This window comes from Cebus imitator, unplaced genomic scaffold (assembly GCF_001604975.1).
Source record: "Cebus imitator isolate Cc_AM_T3 unplaced genomic scaffold, Cebus_imitator-1.0 Scaffold85, whole genome shotgun sequence".
Taxonomy (NCBI): domain Eukaryota; kingdom Metazoa; phylum Chordata; class Mammalia; order Primates; family Cebidae; genus Cebus; species Cebus imitator.
In genome coordinates, this window is record NW_016107400.1 from 218,407 (window position 1) to 239,073 (window position 20,667).

A 20,667-nucleotide genomic window follows, 5' to 3' on the forward strand; every position below is an offset into this window, starting at 1 on the left:
AAAGAAGGAAAGAAATTAGAAATTAGATATGAGTTATGTGTCTCAGCTTCTAAAGTGTAATGGGGTGAAATTTCTTTTTTTTGAAACGGAGTCTTGCTCTGTCACCCAGGCTGGAGTGCAGTGGCGTGATCTTGGCTGAGTTCAAATGATTCTCATACCTCAGCCACTATGCCTGACTAATTTTTGTATTTTCAGTAGAGATAGGGTTTCACTGTTGGGGTCCGACCCACAAACCTCAACCCAGTGACGGATGAACAAATGTACTCAAACACCTATATTCAGTGAAAGAGAGGGCTTAGAGGTCCATGGCTACTCACAGACACTCAAGGAGAGTGCTGTGAAGAGATAGCAGCCACGCCCTGACTTGCTGGCCTTTCAGGCCTTTATTCAGCACACATTAAATGACAAAGGCTTTGAGCCAACACCATTAGAGGGTAATTTTCCTGGTCGACCTCCCAGGAGAGTGTCATCTGGCCCATGAATGATTAAAGGTTAATTTTAAGACCACATGAGTAAACAAACTATATATATATACATATATGTGTGTGTGTGTGTGTGTGTGTGTGTGTGTGTGTGTGTGTGTTTGAGATGGAGTCTCTGTCATCCAGGCTGGAGTGCAGTGGAGCTATCTTGGCTCACTGCAACCTCCACCTCCCAGGTTCAAGTGATTCTCCTGCCTTAACTGGGATTACAGGCACCCGCCACCACACCTGGCTAATTTTTGCATTAGTATAGACAGAGTTTTACCATGTTGGCCAGGGTGTTCTCGAACTCCTGGGCTCAAGTTATCCACCTGCCTCGGCCTCCCAAAGTGTTGGGATTACAGGCATGAGCCACCATGCCTGGCCTTAGATTTATTTATCTGTCATTCACTACCCGGTAACACAGAGGTAGCCCCCATTAGGTCAGAGACCTGGTCTTTTTTGTTTATTGGTTTATCCTCAGGCCTGCAGTAGTGCCTGGCACATAGTAGGTACTCAAGAAAAAAATTTTTTTAAGACAGAGTCTTGCTCTGTTGCCCAGGCTGGAGTGCAGTGGCACAATTATGGCTCAGTGCAACCTCAACCTCCTGAGTAGCTGGGACTACAGGTGCATGCCACCATGCTTGGCTAATTTTTGTATTATTTCTGCAGAGACAGGGTTTCATCATGTTGCCCAGGCTGGTCTCCAACTCCTGGCCTGAAGTGATCTTCCTGCCTTGGTCTTCCAAAGTGCTGCAGTTACAGGCAGCACTTACACTGTGAACCCAGAAATGCTGGTTGAATGAATGCACTGCTGTGGCCATAAGGATGGGGTATTATGACTGACAGCCTGCTCTAGCACAATCACATCGTTAGTGTGGGGGGTGGGGCAGGTTCTCCAGAGAAAGTGGGGATCATGGTGCTAACAGAGCTGCTGAGGGATCTGGGACCCACACAGACCTGTGCCTGCCTGTGAGTTCTGATGGTCTGATACTTTCACATACATTATTCCTTTATTCCTCACAACACCCCAAAGAGGTAAACATTATTACCCCCATTTTACAGCTGAGAAACTAAGGCACAGAGAGGCTAGGTAGTGTATGATGGTTACTCAGGATTTAAGGCTAAACTCATGAGTTTTAGACTATTGCTGTGTCTCTTCCATTCCTATCCTCCCGTACTCACTAAACACCAAGGGGCATGGCAACTCCTCCCCCTGCTTTCCCTCCACTCTCCCAAAGTCCCCACCTGGCCAGCCCTGTGAAGGAAGCCAGTCCCAGCTTCTCCTCCCTCTCCCTCAGCTCTGCAGGGCAGTCCTTGCCTCCTGGGAAAGGTTAACAAGGCGTGTTTGTAGCAGCTGCTGTCTCCAAGGAGAGGGGAGGAAAGCAGTGTGGTGAGGCCAGCAGCTACCCCAGGCTCCATGGTCGCAGCCTGCGAGGGTAGGAGGCAGCCAGTTTGATCTGTCCAGCCCTGGGGGAAGAGAGGAGTGTCCTCACCTCCCCCCAGCCTGGGAGGGGTGAACTCTGAGTGGACTGGGCAGCCTGAGAGCGAGGTCGCTGTAGGGCCACCAGGGAAAGCTCTGGCAGGGACTGGGGAATGTAGGGGAGCAGAGGCTGGGCCTGGCCTGGTGGCTGAAGCCAGTGGCAAGTAGCAGCGCTGGAAGTCCCGGGCTCTCAGGGAGTAGAGGGGAACATCGGAATCAGGGAGAACCTGATCAAGACCCAGCAGCGGCGGAAAGCAAGAGGTGGCAGTGCCAGAGGGGAGGTGCCCACCTCCTCCCCTGCTGGAGTCCAGCCATGTCCCAGCCTGGAGGAGGCAGGAGGAGGCCCGGGACCCTAGGGCTGCCTGTGTGCAGTATCCGGCCTTTCAAGTCCAGCGAGCAGTACCTGGAGGCCATGAAAGAAGACTTGGCTGAGTGGCTTCGTGACCTCTATGGGCTGGACATCGATGCGGCCAACTTCCTGCAGGCACTGGAGACGGGTTTGGTGCTGTGCCGGCATGCCAATGCTGTCACTGATGCTGCCCTGGCCTTCCTGGCTGAGACACCTGCCCAAGCCCAGAAGATTCCCATGCCCCGGGTTGGGGTCTCCTGCAATGAGGCTGCCCAGCCAGGTACCTTCCAGGCCAGGGACAATGTCTCCAACTTCATTCGGTGGTGTCGAAAGGAGATGGGCATCCAAGGTAACCACCCTGCACCCCCATCCCCATCCCAGATGCTTATCTTGGGGGGTATTCGTCCTTTCTCAAAAGCACAGGCTAGGTCTGGGAAGCAGGAGCCTGGGTCCTCATTCCAGATTTGCCTTGAACCAGCTCTTTGTTCATGCCTCAGTTTCCCCATCTCATAGTAAATGCTCAATAAATATGTTGATGATTTATAAATGTTTGTTGATAATTGCTTTAATAAACAAATATCAAGCACCTCAGACCGTCCCAGACCGGGGACGTGCCAGACCGGGGCTGAGGCAGGTGGATCACCTGAGGTCAGGAGTTCAAGACCAGCACAGCCTAAGATGGCAAAGCCCTGTCTCTACTAAAAATACAAAAATTAGCTGGGCATGGTGGTGGGCTGAGACAGGAGAATTGCCTGAACCCGGGAGGCCGAGGGTGCAGTGAGCTGAGATTGTGCCACTGCACTCCAACCTGGGCAACAGAGCGAGACTCCATCTCAAAAAAAAAAAAAAAAAAAAAAAGAGAGAGGCAGAGGGATAGATATGTAAATTATAGCTTACTGGGGCAAAGGCTTAAAGTAGAGGTATAGTCCTGGGAGCCAAGGGAGGAAATAGTGACCTGATAAGGTAGAATGAAGCTGAGAAAAGTATCATAAAGGAAGGAGATTTGGCCTGAGTCTTTTTTTTTTTTTTTTCCCAGACTGAGTCTCACTCTATTACCCAGGCTGGAGTACAGTGGCAAGATCTCGGCTCACTGCAACCTCCACCTCCTGGGTTCAAGCAATTCTTGTGCCTTAGCCTCCTGAGTAGCTGAAATTACAGGCATCCGCCACCATGCCCAGCTAATTTTTGTATTTTTACTAGAGATGGGTTTTCGCCATGATGGCCAGGCTGGTCTCAAACTCCTGACCTCAGACGATCCACCCACCTCAGCCTCCCAAAGTGCTGGGATTACAGGCATGAGCCACCGCACCTGGCTGGCCTGAGTCTTGAGGAATAGAAGTTTGTGGAAAGGGAATTCTAAGCAGGGGGACAGCAGGGGTGAAGGAGAAAAAGCACTGTGTGTGAATGACTGGGAAGAGCCTGGTGGTGAAGGCACAGGGCTAGGATGAGGTGAGAACACAGGAGGAGGCAGAAGGGATGAGGCCAGGGAGGGGGCCCGTCATGCTGGGGCTTGTAGAGCTCAGGGAGTGGCATGTCAGGATCCTTCATCTTCTTGGCCTTGAACCCAGGAATGGGATGAGGCTGGATGTTGCGCCATCCTCCAGGCCAAAGGTGGCAGGGGTGAGACTGGGGAAAGGGTCAGGCCTGGGCTACTGGCAATGAGGAGCAGAATTGGAAGGTTAATAGAAGCTAGTGTTTAAGGAATGCTTGCATGTGTCAGACATTGTGAATGGTTAACCACTATTAGCATATCCAATCTTCACAGTAACCCCACGAAATAGACTATACAGAAGAAACTGAGGCTCAGGGTATGGCTGAGGGTCTAGTTCAAGGTCATGCGGGTGGCAGTGGGTCAGGACTCCAGCCTTAGTGGTTGGCTCCGGAGCATGTCCTCAGCATGCCTCGATGGGCCTGGGTGGGAGCTGCCTGACGGACATTGGAGGGCAGAGGCGTGGGTGGAAAGTGGAACAAACCGCTTTCTTCTTCTGGACCCATCCAGGCAAGCTGAGTGCGGAGAGGGGAAGGTAGAGTTCCTACTTCTCTCACCCACGCTCACAGTCAGTCTCCAGGTGCCTTTGCTTTGCTGTCACCTCTTCCCACTCCCAGCCTCTCATGTGAGATGGGCCTCGTGTCTGTACCCAGCATCTGAGCAATTCTGCCCAGAACCCTCCTAGAGGGTTGACTTGACCCCGCGATTCTGAGACCCAAACCACTACCCACGTCTGCCGCCCCAAACCGGGGATGACCCCAGGGCTTTCCTTCCCGCTCACCCCTGCCCCACAGGCCCAGGTCCTCTGGGGGCTCACGCTTCCTCTGCCCTTTTCTCCCCGTCTCCACTCCAGAGGTGCTGATGTTCGAGACGGAGGACCTGGTGCTGCGCAAGAACGTGAAGAACGTGGTGCTGTGTTTGCTGGAGCTGGGCCGCCGGGCGTGGCGCTTCGGCGTTGCGGCGCCCACCCTAGTGCGTCTGGAGGAGGAGATCGAGGAGGAGGTGCGGCGGGAGCTGGCCCTGCCCCCACCCGACCCCAAGCGGCCCGCGCCCCCCAGGCGCCAGCCCTGCCACTTCGGCAACCTGGACCAGATGGTGAGAGGCTCTGCACACCTCAGGGCCCCCATCCCTCTGCCCTTCGCGCTCCTCTCCCCAGTCCCACACCAGCCCTGTCTAAATCACCCGCTTCTTGAGCTCCAGTGTCCACCCTGGCACGAATTCACTGACTGGCTTTAAGGCACAGTTGCACTCTAAGTCTCAACCCTAACCACACATAGGAATGGCCAGGTCATTTCTCAGGCTTTCTAACCAGCCCAGCACTGGATGCTCCTCTCATTAAACCCCTGCCGGGACAGTTTTCAAGAACACAGACTGTGGTATTCTCCGAGACATCTTGGCTCACATCTTAGTTCCACTGCTTTGCAGCTCTGTGACTTTGGGCAAATTATTTAACCTCTCTGTGTCTGGCTTCCCTTATCTGCGGCATGGGGGCAGTAACAGCACCTACCTTCTATGAATGTAGAATCATTAAAGGAGCCAGCACATACAAAGTACTTGGAACAGCGTCTGCACAGAGGGCCTATTACAGCAGTTAGTTCTGTGTGGTTAACCCCTGGGGGAAAGGGAGCTCAGGTAGGTTTCTTAACAAAAAATCCTGTGATGCAGTGGATGCAGGGCTGTGACCTGAGCCTGTCAGATCTCACAGTCCCCCCTCATTACACTCCGCCGCTTCCATTGGCTGACCCCTGAGGGCTCTGGACCTCATGGTAGGTAGATCCATGGGTGACCACCCAAGTCTCATTCTCACTGGGCCATTTACAGCCTTCTCTACTCCTCCTTGCTTCTCAGCATCCAGCCCTGACCTTAGCAGAAACCTGCACATAGCCCCCCTATTTTGACCCAGAGTGGGCAAAGGAGAGGGCTGAGCTCACCCCCTACCTGCAGGTACAGAGCCTCGTGAGCCACTGCACATGCCCGGTGCAGTTCTCCATGGTCAAGGTGTCTGAGGGGAAATACCGTGTGGGTGACTCCAACACCCTCATCTTCATCCGGGTAAGTCCAGGCTGGGGGTCAAGGGACTTCCGGAATAGGGTTTCTGGCCCAGGCTTGGAACCGTGACAATAAGCCCCCAGAATATGGGACCTTGCCCAGGCTTGGAACAATGATACCCCCTAGAATATGGGAGCTTGCCCAGGCTTGAGGACAATGACAGTAAGTCGTCATTCACCTCAAGCCATCAGGCATTGGAGCTCTCCTTCTTTCCCTGGGAGAATTCCAGGAGTTCCTGGCAAAGGAGGCAAACCTATCTCCTCCTCCCATCAGGGCAGCCAGAGCCATCATCCTCCATCTCCTGCACTGTAGCCTAGTGCAGAGGGTGATCTCAGGTGGAGCGGGGTAGAGAGGAGAGTGCTCGCAGTTTTCCATTCCACTCCACCCACAGGCTTGATTAGAGGAAGTGGCCTGAGAAACCCAAGTTTGGTTTCAGGGCATGGCCCCAGCCACATGGACCCCATAGTTCCACCCCCCACGCGTGGGGGTACACTCAGCAGAATGAGTAGCAGTACAGGTCTGAAATGTGCCTCCTACCCCAATACCTGGCCTGTACGGTCTGTACAGAAACGGTCTGTACCCGCTGGAGTGGCCAGCAGCTCTGGGCATGGCTGAGCCTTCTCCTTGGGCGCAGGCCACACCTGGGAGCACAGCCAGCTTTCTGGGCCCTCCCCTAGACCTGAGGCAATAGCCCTGTGATGTAAGTAGGGGCAAGAACTGTGGCCCCACTTTCCAACACAGGAAACTGAAACTTGAAGAGACATGTGACTTGCCTGAGGGTGGAGTAGGCCCAGGACTCCCATGGCCTCTCTCACACAGGTCACAGGGGCCAAGCCAGTGGCATTAGGGTCCCATTTTGGTCACAGGCATGTGCAGATGCAAAACTGTTTACAGCAAAAGGAGTGCTCTGGGGCCAGGCTATCCAATGCCTTCGGGATCCCTTGTCCAGTTGTGGGACAACTTTCAGCCTGGCCTCCACCCTTGACTGCATGTGTTATCTGATGCTAGTCACGGAGGAAGGGATTCGGGCTGCCTTTTTACACCACACACATACATCTACGTGAGCATGAGTACATGGAGAGAGCATCCCTGAGTGCATGCCAGAAGCCCTAAAGCTGGTCCAAGAAGAGGGTCTGCCCTTCACCCCACCCTCAACCTCACTCTTGCCCCCTCAGATCCTCCGGAACCATGTGATGGTACGTGTAGGGGGCGGCTGGGACACGCTGGGCCATTATCTGGACAAACATGACCCCTGCCGCTGCACGTCCCTCTGTGAGTCTCCTGGGGGCGCGGCTCTGGGTTGGAAGGCTGGAGGCAGGGGTGGGAGGTATGTCTGATCTCCAGTGGGAAGAGGTCTGTGGAGAGGGGTGGGGGAGGCTGAAGGAAGGAAGGCCCTGCTGGGCAGTTATGGTACAGTACTAAATGTCACCGCAAGATGGTGTGCAACACAAGCAGAAGCAGCATTTGGCCAGGGCACATTTCCGCAGAGCTTAGTTAGGTTTGGCTCTGGGATTCACAGTGTTGGCACCAAGCATGACTTGGTCTTTAGTCCTTCCATAATCTCCAGCAGTGCCTCAAGCCATTCCAAATAAGCACATGCTCTAAGGAAAAATTGTGTACCTGCACTACAAACATAGCTTTAAACAAATCCCCCCAGCTGGGTCCCCTAAGCCCCTCCTATAAAGAAACTCTGGTGTTGCCACTGTAGGTCCCACTGTTTTTCATGTGAGATGTGGGGCATGGGACCACTTGGGGAGGAACAATGGTCCCCATCAGCAGGAATTGAACTATTCTCTACTCTCCTTTCTCTGGGTGACTGTTGGTAGCACACAAGCCAGGCAGCTTCCTGAAGCCCCCGGCCCCACCAGTGCAGCATGAAGTGAGGGTACAGGATGGACCCTCCCAGACCCAGCCTACGATGACCATCAGCCGCTCACAGAGCCCACCGCCCCCTGTGGACTGGAAGACATATACCTCTTCAGGCCGAAGGCCAAGGCCTCCCACTCCATCCTCCCCCAGGCCCCGCAGGGAGCGGGGAACAGGGACGGGGGCCTCCAGAGAGATGGCACCATTCCCGAGGTACGGGGGAGAGACAGGGAAGGGGTCTTTTTGCTTTGGAGTGCACATTCTCAGAGACCACCATACTCCAAGAAAAAGGGAGCAGATCCCAGGCAGTGCCCTTACCCTGAGACCACAGGTGTTTGGAACCAGAAGCACACCCAATGCCTTTGGGATAATGTGGTTACTTCATATGCCTTCCCATTTCACAGATGAGGAGGCTGAGGCCCAGAAATGGAACAGCCTTACTCAAGATTTCCTACCATTTCATGGTAGAGCAGAGACTAAGACAACCTGTGCACTTCCTGCTGTCTCCCCACTGCCCTGCAACTGGTCTGGGGCCATCCCTCAAAGGATCTGAAGTCACCTCAGGCCAGGATCATGCCTCCTTCTATGTGCTACACAGGGAACAAGGGAGAATAGGCTTAGACAGTGACTGTCAGAGGAGGATTTCTGGGCAGTCACGGAGGAGAGGAAGCACAAGTTTTATTCAGCGTGAAGTCTAGCCCCCTGGGTGTTCTCACTGGGGAAAGACTGTCACTTCCTATAGCCAAGGGGCCACACTAGATGACCCTGCTTGCTTGATGAATCTCCCTTTGCAGCCTTCTGATTCTCCCTTGCAGGTGCCAGGAGAGGTCTCTCACCCCATCTTGGAGGCAGGAGACAGCTGGGGACAGCCCACCCAGCCCCCACTCTTCATCTACCCAAAAGGGCCGAGACCCACAGTGTACCTTGTCAGGGAGGAGGGAGGATAGATACCCCCCTGAACTCCCCAGGGGAAGGACTCCCACATCTTGGGTTCATGAAGAAACTGACAGCCGGGGAAACCATGCCAGGACTCCCACCCCTCAAAGACTCCTAGCCACTGAGGCCATCACCAAAGGGATATCGGCAAGAGGACCATCTCCCCTTCCTTGTTCCTTTAGCCCAGCCAAGCACCTGGGCCTCACGTTGCCACTCCGGGATGAAGCCAAGGGTGCTTTCTCCCAGTTCAGGGAGGCAGAGTCTGTCCATTCTCCAACCCCTGTCCAAGGCCTATCCAAGATCCCCATCCAGCCGCCTCCTGCCCGCCTCCCGACACCAGGAAGGAGCTTTCCTGGTACTGCAAGTAGAAGTCCCAGGACAGAAATTGGGAGAGACCCCATCCCACTAAGGGCCATCACTGCAGACCTGGCTGGGTCCATGCAGGGGGATCAGCAGCTGGATATCCAGGTCACAGTGGAGGCTGGAGAGTCCCGGGACCTGGGCCCACCGGAGGAGGGGCAGTACATGCTGGACAGGAACAAGGAGCGAGCCATTTACTGTAGCCTTGAAGAGGAGATTTTGGGCAACATGACACTGCTAGAAGTCGGGGGTGCCTGTCTGCAGGATACAGGGGCTGGGGTCATCCCTCGCAGCGGGGTCTATGTTCCCAGCCTGGGTGGGCGGTGGCCAGAGCCTGGAGGTCCTTATGACAAAGTCATTCAAGAACTGGCTCAGGGGCCCCCACCCCTCCTTAAAGTGGACCTGGAAGCCTGGAAGGCAGCCCTGACAGGCTCTCCTAAGCCAGCTGTTACCCCAGGCCCAGGAAACCTCAAAGGGAAGTTGGGAGCCAGAGAGAGTGGGCCCGGGACAAAGGCAAGCCTGAGTGCCAAGGGCACCCGCATGAGGAAGGTCCCGCCTCAGGGAGGGCAGGACTGCTTGACCCCTACTGTGTCTGCCAGCCCAGTGGCCCCCACACCTTCGGCCTTGGACCCCAACTCTGACAAAGCCAAGGCATGTCTGAGCAAGGGCAGGAGAACTCTCCGGAAGCCCAAGAGGGTCCCGTCCATCTACAAGCTGAAGCTGAGGCCCAGGATCCAGCCCCGGAGAGACCACAGGCCTGAGAAGCAGCCTTCACGAATCCCCAAGCCACTGGCCTATGTCCACGTGGGTCCAGCCAGGCCGCCCCCAAGGGATAGGCTGTTGAGAGCTGTGCTGGGCAGCAAGGAAGGGGAGGCCTCCCAGGTGGATGGAGCTTCAGTAGGTGAGGAAGAGGAGGAAGGAAAGGAGAAGAAAGAGCCAGCCGCTCCATTGGAGAGCAGCCCCCAGCCTCCAGAGGGCCTGGGACCTCACCGGCATGATCAAGCCCCACTTCCACCTGAGGAGGAGTCCTGGGTCTGAGGCACATGAACGTGTGGGGGAGGAGGGAAGCAAAAAGGATGGCCATGTATACCCTGGATTCACAACTGCAGGAAGCAGAAGGGACAATCCCTCACCTCTATACAGGGGCTTGGGCAGGAGGGGGTCAGAAGACAAATATAGACTCCCTCTGCTCATCTGAGCAAAGGGGCAGCCCATTGCTCTCACTCCAATTCCAGCGGTAGGCCAGGGGCAGTGGGGCCACCCTATATCTCATTACTCTCTCCCACAACAGCACCACACACTCGGGGCCCCTGGCCATGCCCACCTGTTTCCATAGCTCCCATAAGTTATTAAACTCATTTGATTCTGCCCTTGAGCCCCAGCTTCTTTTTTTAAATTTTAGAAACAGAGTCTTGCTCTGTTGCCCAGGCTGAAGTGCCGTGGTGCTATCACAGCTCACTGCAGGCTCAAACTCCCAGGCTTCAAGTGATCCTCTCACTCCAGTTTCCCAATAGCTGGGACTACAGGTAGATGCCACGACACCTGGCTAATTTTATTTTAATTTATAGGGATGGGGTCTCACTATGTTGTCCAGGCTGACCTCAAATGATCCTTCTGCCTTGGTCTCCCAAAGCACTGGGATTAAAGATGTGAGCCAATGTGCCTACCTCCCCCCACCCCTCAACTTCTTGAATCCCTCACTCTAGGACTGTGGTGGTGCGGGGAGGCGTAGCATCAGATGTTATCCCACTGGAGGAGACAGGGACAAGGGGGAAGGAGTTGGCAGTGAGAGGCTTCCTCTTTTGACCCTCAGCCAACCTTGCCAGGCACCCCATCTTTACTGGAAGTGGCCGGTGGGTCAGCACCATGGACAGAGACCAGCCACACCCTCAATAGACAGGCTCTGGCAAGGCACCCTTACCCAAGATTTCAAAGCTTTGCTCTGGAGCTTGGGACCTGAGATCACTCAGGGACAAGAGGGATGGCTGAAAGTGTTCCTAACACATCTACATCCAAGAAGTTATGACTGAGAGGCTGCAAAGTCTCAGCCTTGAGTGGGAAGGATGAGACGCAGACGAAGAAGCTGGGATTGAGTCCCATTATGGAAATTTTCCAGACAGTGGCGGGGAGAAGTTCTGCTTCCCTTCTGAACAGTTTGAATTAGTTTGAGGGTTTGGGATTAGGTGGAAAGGCGATAAGTCCCAAACTCTTCACCCGTGGTCTCCCTGTTCACCTGGGCTTTGGGACTGGGAGCCACCTCAACACTCTCACCCTCCTTCCACACGGAGCTCGGCAGGCAAGCCCTGTGGGGACCCTTCCCCTACCACCGTGAGGAACAGAGCCAACACCTTGGTACAGAAACAAGGGAAAACACTCCCTGATTTTTAATCTGACTTCTGATAACAGCTCAATGGGCATCACACATACTTCCAGACCCTGTGGTGGGAAACCCTGGGAGGGGGTGGGAGGGGAAGGACAGAGACTCAGAATGGGGGACGGAGGGACCTGAAATCCAAGACCTGGGTTGAAGTGGAGGCAGGAGAGGGCCTGTCAGGGGATACATTCCAATGGCTCCCTACAGGGGGCAGCCAGAGGGCTAGGCCCTGCCCCCTCCACCTCAGGTGCCTCAGAGTTGGGGGTGATGAGGCATGTGAGATGCTGCCATCCCTCATCCTCTCCCTCTGGTGAACCAGGGGGCAGGGTGTAGGAGACTAAAGGAGCAGGCCCTCTGTTACCCTCCCAGCCACTCTAAAGTGTGGGGAAGGGGAGCCACCTCCTCTGCTTCAGAGGGAGGCTCACAGAGGGCAGGTCGCTTTGCCCAAAGACCTGCAGCACAGCAGGGACTAGAACCCAGGAACACAAGACTGCCCAAGGTCAGGCCGGTGGCTGTGGGGCTGTGCTACTCCCACTTGGTGGACAGAGTGGGAATCAGCCGGGGAAGCAGAAGCATCATAGATTCCCCCTACAATGGGTGTTGGTGATAAATTCCCCACCCACGACCCTTCCCCCAGACTGCTCTCCATCACCACTTGGGGGTACCTGATTTCCTGGTTTATGTGCTGCAGCCTTGGCTAAGTTGGCCAAAGCAGAGTTGTCCTCTTTGCCCCTCTTAGAACAAGGGACCCTGATGTCCTCCCACCAGGCCAGGACTGAGGGCTCAGCTTTCTTTGGCCAGCTGGGGCAGATGACAGGGCAACACTTCTCCCTCCCTCCAAGTCCACCATCAATCCCCCAGGCCATTCTTAGACTCTTCATCATTATTATTTCTAAATCGGTACAAAACTGACAGTGATCAGCTCCGGTGACGAGAGGTAGAAACCCGGCCAGGCAGCCGGAGAAAATGGGGCAGAGTGAGTTAGGGCATAGGGCTGACTGGTGTTGGGACAAGAGGTTGTCAGATCCTGAGGGCCTCCATCTGTGGGTAAGGATGCAGGCGTGTCTCCCCCAAGCACAGGCGTCCCTACGATTCCTTCCCTGGCTCTGTTTTTCCCCAGATTAATCAGGGTAGTCTGAGATCTGAGGCAGGCAGAGTCTGGGGTAGTCAGATGGGGGTAAGATGGGGCAACAGAATCTTCCCTGGCACAACCTGACCCCCTTCTGGGCACCATCCTGCCCACAACCAGAGCCCAGAACCCAACATTCCCCAGTCTGACAGAGCAGATTGCAATATGCAGGAGGGAATAGAGGACTGGAACCTGGCGCCATGGAAAAGAAGCTGTCCTTTGGGGGATCCCCCTTTCCACACTCTGTCAAAAAAAAAAGTTTTAACCCAGGTGGTGATCTGGCTTTGGGGTCAGGAAGAGTGAGGGGCACCTGGCAGGGAAGGACCATCGAGTTAAGGCTGGAAGGTAGGTTGTTGTGTCTCTGGGGGCTGCTGGGCGGGGAGGTCTCCCTGGAAGCTGGAGAGCTCAACTTTCTCCCCTCACTGATCTGGGACCTCAGCCCCCGGACCCCTTGATCCTGGTCCTTGGGCAACCCGCATCGCTCTGCCCTGTGCCGGTGGTGCTGACAGCCAGAAGGCCTGGCCTCACAAAGAAGCTGCCAGGATCTGCGACAAGGGAATGGACGAAATGAGAGCCCTGTGAGCGGAGCTGGGGCGGGGGAACTGGAGGGTGGGTGAGACAGGTAGGGACCCACAGACTCTTGGGTGGACAGACATGGGAAAGGGCAAAGGCAGACACATTTTGGAGAACACAGGTGGGGGCCCTGCCAAGGCGGCATCTCGCCACCCCCACCCTCCATTGCACGCTCACCCCGATCCCAAAAGGCTGTGGGACCCCCGCGGGTCGGGCCGGGCACTGCACTAAATACAGCACTGAAGGCGGCTGTCCCAGGAAGCCACGGGGGCAAGAGGCAGGTCCGAGCAGTTACTCGCGCTCTGCCTCTCACCGGGAGGTGCGTGGCTGCAGGGGCCTCAGGCAGGGACCGGCACAGTTCCATTCCCTCCCGCTCCCCGCTCCGGCCCCGCAGTCCCGCGGCAAAGCCGCCGCAGCACAGCCCCGCCCTCCGCCCGGCCAGTGCGGGTGCAGCTTGCAGGGCGCGCAGGGGTCACATGATGGCGCAGCGGTTGCGGCGCAGCGCGCCCTGGAAGCGCAGGGCAGCGTGCACGTGCTTGCAACGGGCGCAGCCGACGCTCTTGAGCAGCTCGCTGAAGAGCAGCAGGATGTGCCAGTTGTACTTGGCCGAGCATTCCACGTAGCCGCACTTCCAGGTCTTGCGCACCAGGTGTGACACGTTCCAGCGCGGGATCACGCGTCCGCGCTGCAGGTCCCGCTTGTTGCCCACGATGATGATGGGCGTCTCTGAGGTGCCGATCACCCTGCGGGGCGAGGCAGGAAGCTCAGAACTCTGCCAGTCTCACAACCGCTGTACTCCCAGCAGGGGAGGCTGTGCCTGGCCAATACTACACCACTGTATGTTCTGTTCCAGGCGCCGTCCTAAGCCCTGGAGGTGTTATATTCTCTGATCAGCACAGCGGATCTAAAAGGTGGGTACTACTGTTATCCCCATTTTACAGATGAGGACACAGGCTTCAAGTCATGCAGCTGAGTGGCCCTGGAAGTCTTGTTCCAGAAGGCCCTGTTCTTAACTACTCTAGCCACTCTCACAGCCAGGGTCCCAAAATGAGTTAACAGAAATGGTGACGGCACAATATATGCATGTTTGAGTGTATGTGTGGGAATCTGAGAGCACATATACTTTTATCTGTGTCCCCTTTTCTTAGGGACTGTCTAGCATTGGGGCATCCACAGAGGTGGCAATGGACTGTGTTCCAGCCTCTCACCTCGTCTCCAGGATCTGCTGGCGGATGGTCTTGACGTACTCAAAGCTGTCAAAGCAGCAGATGTCATAGACCAGGATGTAGGCGTGGACGCTCCGGAGTCCCCTGCAGCAAGCATCTGCCCACTCCTGCAACAGCCCCAGCCGTACTAGGGTCAGAGCAGCCATGAGGGCTCCCCTAGCCCCCAGAAACTTCCCATCAGAGGGGCGGTGCTCTCACCTGCCACTGTACCTGAAGCCTTCCATACCTGCCCATCCCCAGGAGACCAGCCCTAGGGAGAATGGAGGAGCTCAGTGCTGCAGCCTCCCCACTCCCAAGCCAGGTTGGAGCAGGTCACATTGTTAGACCTTCAGGGCCACGGCACTGTCTTGTGCACACTGGATCTTAGCTCTGCCTTGCTCCATTTTGTCCCCTCATCCATCCATTGAGGCCATGTTCAACAAGTACATTTATTAAGTACCTCTAAGAGTCCAGCTCTGAGCGGGTATTGGACCCATTAAAATTCTATCTTCCAAGGCTCAGCTGAAGTGCTGCCACCTCCACGAAGCCTTCCTGACTTCTCGTCCTTCCTGCAAGCAAGGGACTACTCCCTCCATCTCCTGTGTTCTAACAGTCTTTCAATTGCACTTTCATTAGAGCTGTTCCACCTCCAGTTCCCCATTTCTTCTGTGAGCTCCTGAGAGAGCCACAGCCAGGCCATCCTCATTTTTATATACTCCCTCCTTCCCCCAAAGTGTCTGGCACTGTTGGCTCAAAGCAGACGCTCCTTAATGGCACTGCTGGTGAGCTCTCCATGGCCCAAGCTGTGATCCATGAGACTCCTGCCTCTGCCACTGCCCTTAGATTGCTGTTGATGTGCCCCTTCTGTATGCTCCTCTCTGCCCTCAGGCTTGAGAAACACAAGGCCTAAGGAGAAAAAGATTCAGACTGGATGCATAAGGGGCTGATGTGGAGCAGGGCCACAGGGCAGCTCCAGGGAGATGAACTTCCTGAATGTTTGTGGCAACTTCTCAAGGGATTGAGGGGTACAGCTCAAGATGAAGAGACTCCTAGAAAGGCCGACTACACTAAACAGAAGTTTCCTTAAGAGATTCATTACTCAACGTGCCAGCAGTTGCAGCTGCAAGAGCAGCTTCAGGCAGCCAGTGTGTGGAAAGAAGAAGGTCCCTAAAGTTGGGGGGACAGAGGCCTCCACGGACAAAGGAAACCAGAGTCTTCTCCCACCAAAGCCCAGGTAAAAGACTAGAAGAAGGTGGAGGTATGTCTCCTGTCTCAGCATCTGAGTTGAGTGGGGCAGGGGCCAGGCACAAAGGAAGACTACAGTTCTCCACTTCCAAGAAGGATCAAAAGGAAACGACTTTGGTGGCAGTAGTGCAGAGTTCAGTCTAACTTCAGAACAGCACTTTCCAACTCAAAGGCTTAGAAGATGCTGCAGTGGATTTCCCTAGGGAGATGATGTGGCATCTTTTCTTTGTGCTGAAGTTTAAATTTTTGGTGCAGGGGGAGGATGCTGAGGACAAACCTAAAACCACAGGAAACTGAACTGGTTACTTAGGCCAAGGAAGATTGCATTGTGCTGGACATAGTGATCTCCAGGACCCCGGGACCTGCGTGTGTATATGGATGCTGCCCCGATCTCCCAGGACAAGTGGAGATCAGTGAGAAGTGGGAGGAATGAAAGGCTCCAGTCTCTTCAAGCTCTCTGCTGGGGAGAGGGAGCAGCTGCCAGCTTTTGAGGGTGTCAGCCCCACCTCTACTCCAACATGCTGCATCCTCAAGGGGACCTCCCGGTTTCCTCCCACCCACTCTTCTCTGGGGGTTCCTAAAAGGGAGAGGAGGAAGGCCCCTGATTGGCTAGCTTGTCCCTTCCCCCTTGTTTGAAGAGGAGAGGAAGCAGTGTTCCAAACTGTAAAAGGCCATCTTGCAGCTGTGTCAAGACAGAAGGAGCAATGGAAAGGGAGTCCAGCTTCAGGGACATGGGGCCTGAGAGAGGCTCAGCCACCTGGGTCTCAATCATGCATTTGCTGGTAACTCGTTTGGTGGGTTGCAAGCACTTTATAATCTCAGCTTCCTTCTCTGAAGGGAGAGGCTCACACCCAGGAAACACTACTCTCCTGAGCTTGATCTCACCTGGCATTGGAGAAGAATGCATTATTTTGTTTTCAGATGGTGGCCATCAGGATTCTTAGGTTTTATACTTTATCTTTGGTGCCTCAAGAATCCCTTTTTTAATAGTATTTCTCTGCCGAAAGTCCTTTACCTGGACTCCAGGAGTGAAATCTTGGATATCCTAGAGTCCAAAACTCAGGATCAGTCAAGAAGAAAAAGGCCAACAACCCAACAGAAAAATGGGCAAAGGACATCAATAGTTCTTGAAAAAAGAAACACAAAGGCCCTTAAACCTATGAAAAGATGCTCAATTTCACTCACGATCAAAGATGCAAATGAAGACTACAAGGAGACTATCATATCTGATCTCTCAGATTGTTAAATGTACTTGACAATACACTCTGATGGCAAGACTGCAGGAAAACGGGCTCACAGGAGCACAGCATATGCCACTGCTATAGAGGGGAAGCTGGAAAACCACCCGCCAAACTCCAGTTACAGTCCCCTTTTTTTTTTTTTTTTTTTTTTTTTTTTTTTTTTTTTTTTTTTTTTTTTTTTTTTTTTTTTTTTTTTTTTTTTTTTTTTTGAGACAGGGCCTCACTCTGTCATCCAGGTTGGAGTGCAGTGGTGCTATCTCAGCTCACTGCGGCCTCAATCTCCCCGGCTCAAGCGATTCTCCCACCTCAGCCTCCCAAGTAGCTGGGACCACAGGCATGCACCATCATGCCCAGCTAATTTTTTGTATTTTTGGTAGAGATATGGTTATGCCATATTGCCCAGGCTGGTCTTGAACTCCTGAGCTCAAGCGATCTGCCTACCTCAGCCTCCCAAAGTACTGGGATTACAGGCATGAGCTGCCTTGAGAGGCTCTGTATTCACAATGCCATTTCCAGACACTGTGATCCAGCAGTGCCATTTCCAGCAATTGATTCCATAGATATACCTACCTATGTACAAAATGACTTAATTACAAGGCTATTCATTGTGGCATTGTTTGAAACAGCACGAGACTGAATACCACCCACTTGTCCAACAAGAAAGGACTCCAAGTTATAGCTCTTCAATGGAGTAGGGTGTGGCCATGAAAAAACAAGGAAGTCCTCTAGGTAATGACCTGGAAAAATTTTCAGGTTATCATATCAAATTTTAAAAATTGAAGTACAGGGCCAAGCATGATGGTTCACACTTGTAATTCCAGCACTTTGGGAGGTCAAAGCAGGAGGATCACCTGAGGCCAGGAGTTCAAGACCAGCTTGGGTAACACAGCAAGGCCCCGTATATACAAAAAATTTTAAAAAGAAAAGAAAACAATCAAGGTACAGAACAGAACAGTGTAATTCTTGGTTTTTGTTTGTTTGCTTGTTTTTTGTTATTGTTCTTTATGTAAGAAGCGGGAAGAAAGCATTTTCTTATTTGGGTAAAGAAATACTGAAAATATGGATAAAAATCCGATGAGACACCAGGCGCTGTAAGCCCAGCACTTTGGGAGGCCAAGGCAGGTGGATCACTTGAGGTCAGGAGTTTGAGACCAACCTGGCCAACACAGTGAAACCCCATCTCTACTAAAAATACAAAAATTAGCCAGGTGTGGTGGTGAGTGCCTATAATCCCAGCTACTTGGGAGGCTGAAGCAGGAGAATTGCTTGAACCTGAGAGGCGGAGGTTGCTGTGAGCTGAGACTGCACCACTGCACTCCAGCCTGGGTGACAGAGGGAGGCTCCATCTCAAAAAAGAAAAGAAAAGAAAAGAAAAGAAAAAATACTATAAGAATGGTTAAAGAGAGTGGGGCAGGGATCAGGGTAAAGGGGGCAAGATGAAATAAACAAATCTCAGCGTGTAGGCTTGGAGCAAGATTTGACTGTCCAATCAGGCGATTGTTGAAGTCTCCTTTAGAAGAGAACTAGAAGGCCCTGCCCCGAGACCATCTGCCCTGACAGGCTCAGCCTCACTGCTGCCGGGGCAGATGCAGGATCAGGCTTCTGCCTTTGCTGCTGACCCCCGGTGCCTGGGATGGGAGAAACAGGTGTCTCCGGCAGGTTAGGCCAGGGCCCTCCTGCCTGATGCTGCTGACAGTGCTGAGCACGGAGCTGCCTGCTCGCTCCCAGCCCAGGGTCTCAGCCTGAGAGACTGCTTGATTTGCTCAGTTACACCTGGACGAGCCTTGTCTCCTGCCTTCTGGGTCTCCACCACTGTGCCTGTCCTTCCTGGAAAAGCTCTGCACACTCTGGTCAGGGGCTTCCTTCAGTGAGCAAACATGTCTTAGAGCTCAGCTTCCTTTTTCTCTCCACACTCCCTCTTAAGTCAGAGGTCGAGAGAAAGCAAGAGGACCTGGTTCCGGCAGGCAGTGCGGAAGGAACACAGTAAGCAAGGACTCTGGGAGCATTTAAATCTAAACCCTCAGGGAGGGTTCCCAGCAGGCAGGTCCCGAGGTCAGGGGCAGAGCATCATTTAAGAGAAAAGGGCCTTGGGCAAGATACCTGACTGGGGTCTCCAGAGTCTCTGAGAACACACCCTTCCCAGGGCCCCATCTATTCTGGTGCTGTCCCTCCTCCAGAGACATGGAGTAAGGCTATGACAGGCACAACCCAGAATACTCACTGGCAGCCTAGTGTTCCCTGTCCTTTTCTCTACCACCTCTTATCTGCCTAAAACCTACTTAATTGAGACATCACCTGCTGTGACCCCAACCCCACCCCAACATATTTGGGTGGCCTAGATACCCCCTTAAGGGCTGCCCCAGCTCCCTGCTCCTCCAATCATAGCATGCCATATATTAATAGCCTTTTTTCACTAGACTATGAGTTTCTCGAAAGCAAATTCCATATCTTTTTGCTCACCATTCTGCAGCAGTGCCCGCTGCAGGGCCTGGCACAATGAAATGACCATCAAATATTTGTTGAAAAAACTAGCATACCAATGAATGGATTTCTGGAACAGCTGTAAGCAGGGTGGCCCAAGTTGCAGTGTGGAACTCTCAAACTCAGCAGTGGGGCCCCAGCAATAGGGCCTGAGCTACAGCAGGCTGGAATCCAGCCTCTCCCCTACCCATCCATTTCCCCACTAAATCCGTGCCCCCCAGGATCCTCCTACCTGCAGCGTGTTGACAGGGAAGGCGCTGATGGGTGGAAAGTCGAGGATCTGGAGGTCGTGCACGTGGCCGTTCATGACAACAGCAGGCAGGTAGAGGCGGCGGGCGGTGGTGGGCACGCAGACCTCGCTGAACTCGTTGTACAAGAACTGGCGCACGATGGCACTCTTGCCCACACCTCGCGCCCCCAGCACGGCCACCCGGTAGGTGGAGACCATGCCTCCCGCCCCACTCCGCCACCTCGTCCTTGCCGCTGTCTGGGGCTCCCCAGGGCTGCATATTCCAGGGGCTGGGGGCTCAGCCACCGTCAGGACCAACCATTGCTGCCTCTGCTTGCCCTGGGCCCTCTGTGGCCTCCACCTGGACTGTGGGGACAACGGGTGGGCTTAGTGCACCGGCTTATCCCTGGACATGGCCTGCACTTTTCCACCTCTGGGACTTTGCTGAAACTGTTACTGCCACTTCGAATGCCTTCCCTTTCCCAGAACCCCTATGGTCACCTATCCAAAACCTCTCCATCCCTCCTCCTCCATTTTTCCCTGCATTCCGGTAGCAGGATTCAATCTTTCTTGACTTATACTATGACCTGACTCTTCTCCAGGTCCAACTCCAACGGACAGACTGTAGAGCAGAGTGGGAAGGGTACTGGACTTAGTTTGATCCCAGCTTCCCCAGATAGCCTGGGATAAGACGTGACACCTCTGAGTCTGTGTCGTCCTGAACGGGTGAGACTGGGCAAGGGTGTCTCAGTGCCAGCACTTCTGACAGTTTGTGGGGAGAGAACTCAGTTGTGCAGGACTGCCCACACATAGAAGGGCATTTGCCTTCCATGGCTCCCAAGAGGTAACTGCCGGCAGCACCCTCCAGTCACCATGATGACCAAAAATTCCCCCCACCCCCATTTCCAAATGCCCCCAGTTGAGAATTCTGCACTAGATGACCACCTCGCCTCTGGGGTGCCACACTGCTGACCACTCACTCTGCTGCTATGCCCATACAGTTATCCTTGGTCAATATGACATCTCTAAGGGATAGGTACTGTTATTCCCAATTTAGACAGAATCTTAGGAGTAAGACATGTGCCCAGTCACAAGCCGAAGGGCAGCTACTCTTTTCTACTATGTCGCAGTACTTCTTCCAACTTTCTAGTTCAGTGATTCTTTTTTTTTTTTTTTTTTTTTTTTTTTTTTTTTTTT

The 20,667-nt window shown here is 53.8% G+C and overlaps 2 protein-coding genes across 3 annotated transcripts in view; one reads left to right on the forward strand and one right to left on the reverse strand.

Moving 5' to 3' along the window:
- Positions 1-1,842: 1,842 nt before the first annotated feature.
- Positions 1,843-10,368, forward strand: GAS2L2 (growth arrest specific 2 like 2). Its single transcript, XM_017534205.2, has 6 exons — positions 1,843-2,642; positions 4,636-4,877; positions 5,727-5,834; positions 7,007-7,103; positions 7,658-7,910; positions 8,513-10,368. Exons 1-6 carry the CDS (start codon positions 2,258-2,260, stop codon positions 10,029-10,031), a joined length of 2,604 nt encoding a protein of 867 aa, XP_017389694.1. The 5' UTR covers positions 1,843-2,257; the 3' UTR covers positions 10,032-10,368.
- Positions 10,369-11,346: 978 nt separating this feature from the next.
- RASL10B (RAS like family 10 member B) overlaps positions 11,347-20,667 on the reverse strand; it is a 12,033-nt gene continuing 2,712 nt past the window's right edge. For both annotated transcript variants that reach the window (XM_017534212.2, XM_037740526.1), the window contains exons 2-4: positions 19,474-19,836; positions 14,278-14,402; positions 11,347-13,812 (exon numbers count right to left, since the gene is read on the reverse strand). In XM_017534212.2, coding sequence (XP_017389701.1) covers positions 13,542-13,812; positions 14,278-14,402; positions 19,474-19,689 — 612 coding nt within the window. In that variant the 5' untranslated portion in view covers positions 19,690-19,836 and the 3' untranslated portion in view covers positions 11,347-13,541. The remainder of the gene's footprint in view (positions 13,813-14,277; positions 14,403-19,473; positions 19,837-20,667) is intronic.

What these genes read in the sequence shown, in the direction of transcription:
- GAS2L2 (XM_017534205.2), top strand. Translation starts at nt 2,258, where the DNA reads ATGTCCCAGCCTGGAGGAGGCAGGAGGAGGCCCGGGACCCTAGGGCTG. An exon ending in TCGGCAACCTGGACCAGATG is followed by an intron (nt 4,878 to 5,726) that starts GTGAGAGGCTCT and finishes CCCTACCTGCAG; the next exon opens with GTACAGAGCCTCGTGAGCCA. An exon ending in CTGCCGCTGCACGTCCCTCT is followed by an intron (nt 7,104 to 7,657) that starts GTGAGTCTCCTG and finishes GACTGTTGGTAG; the next exon opens with CACACAAGCCAGGCAGCTTC.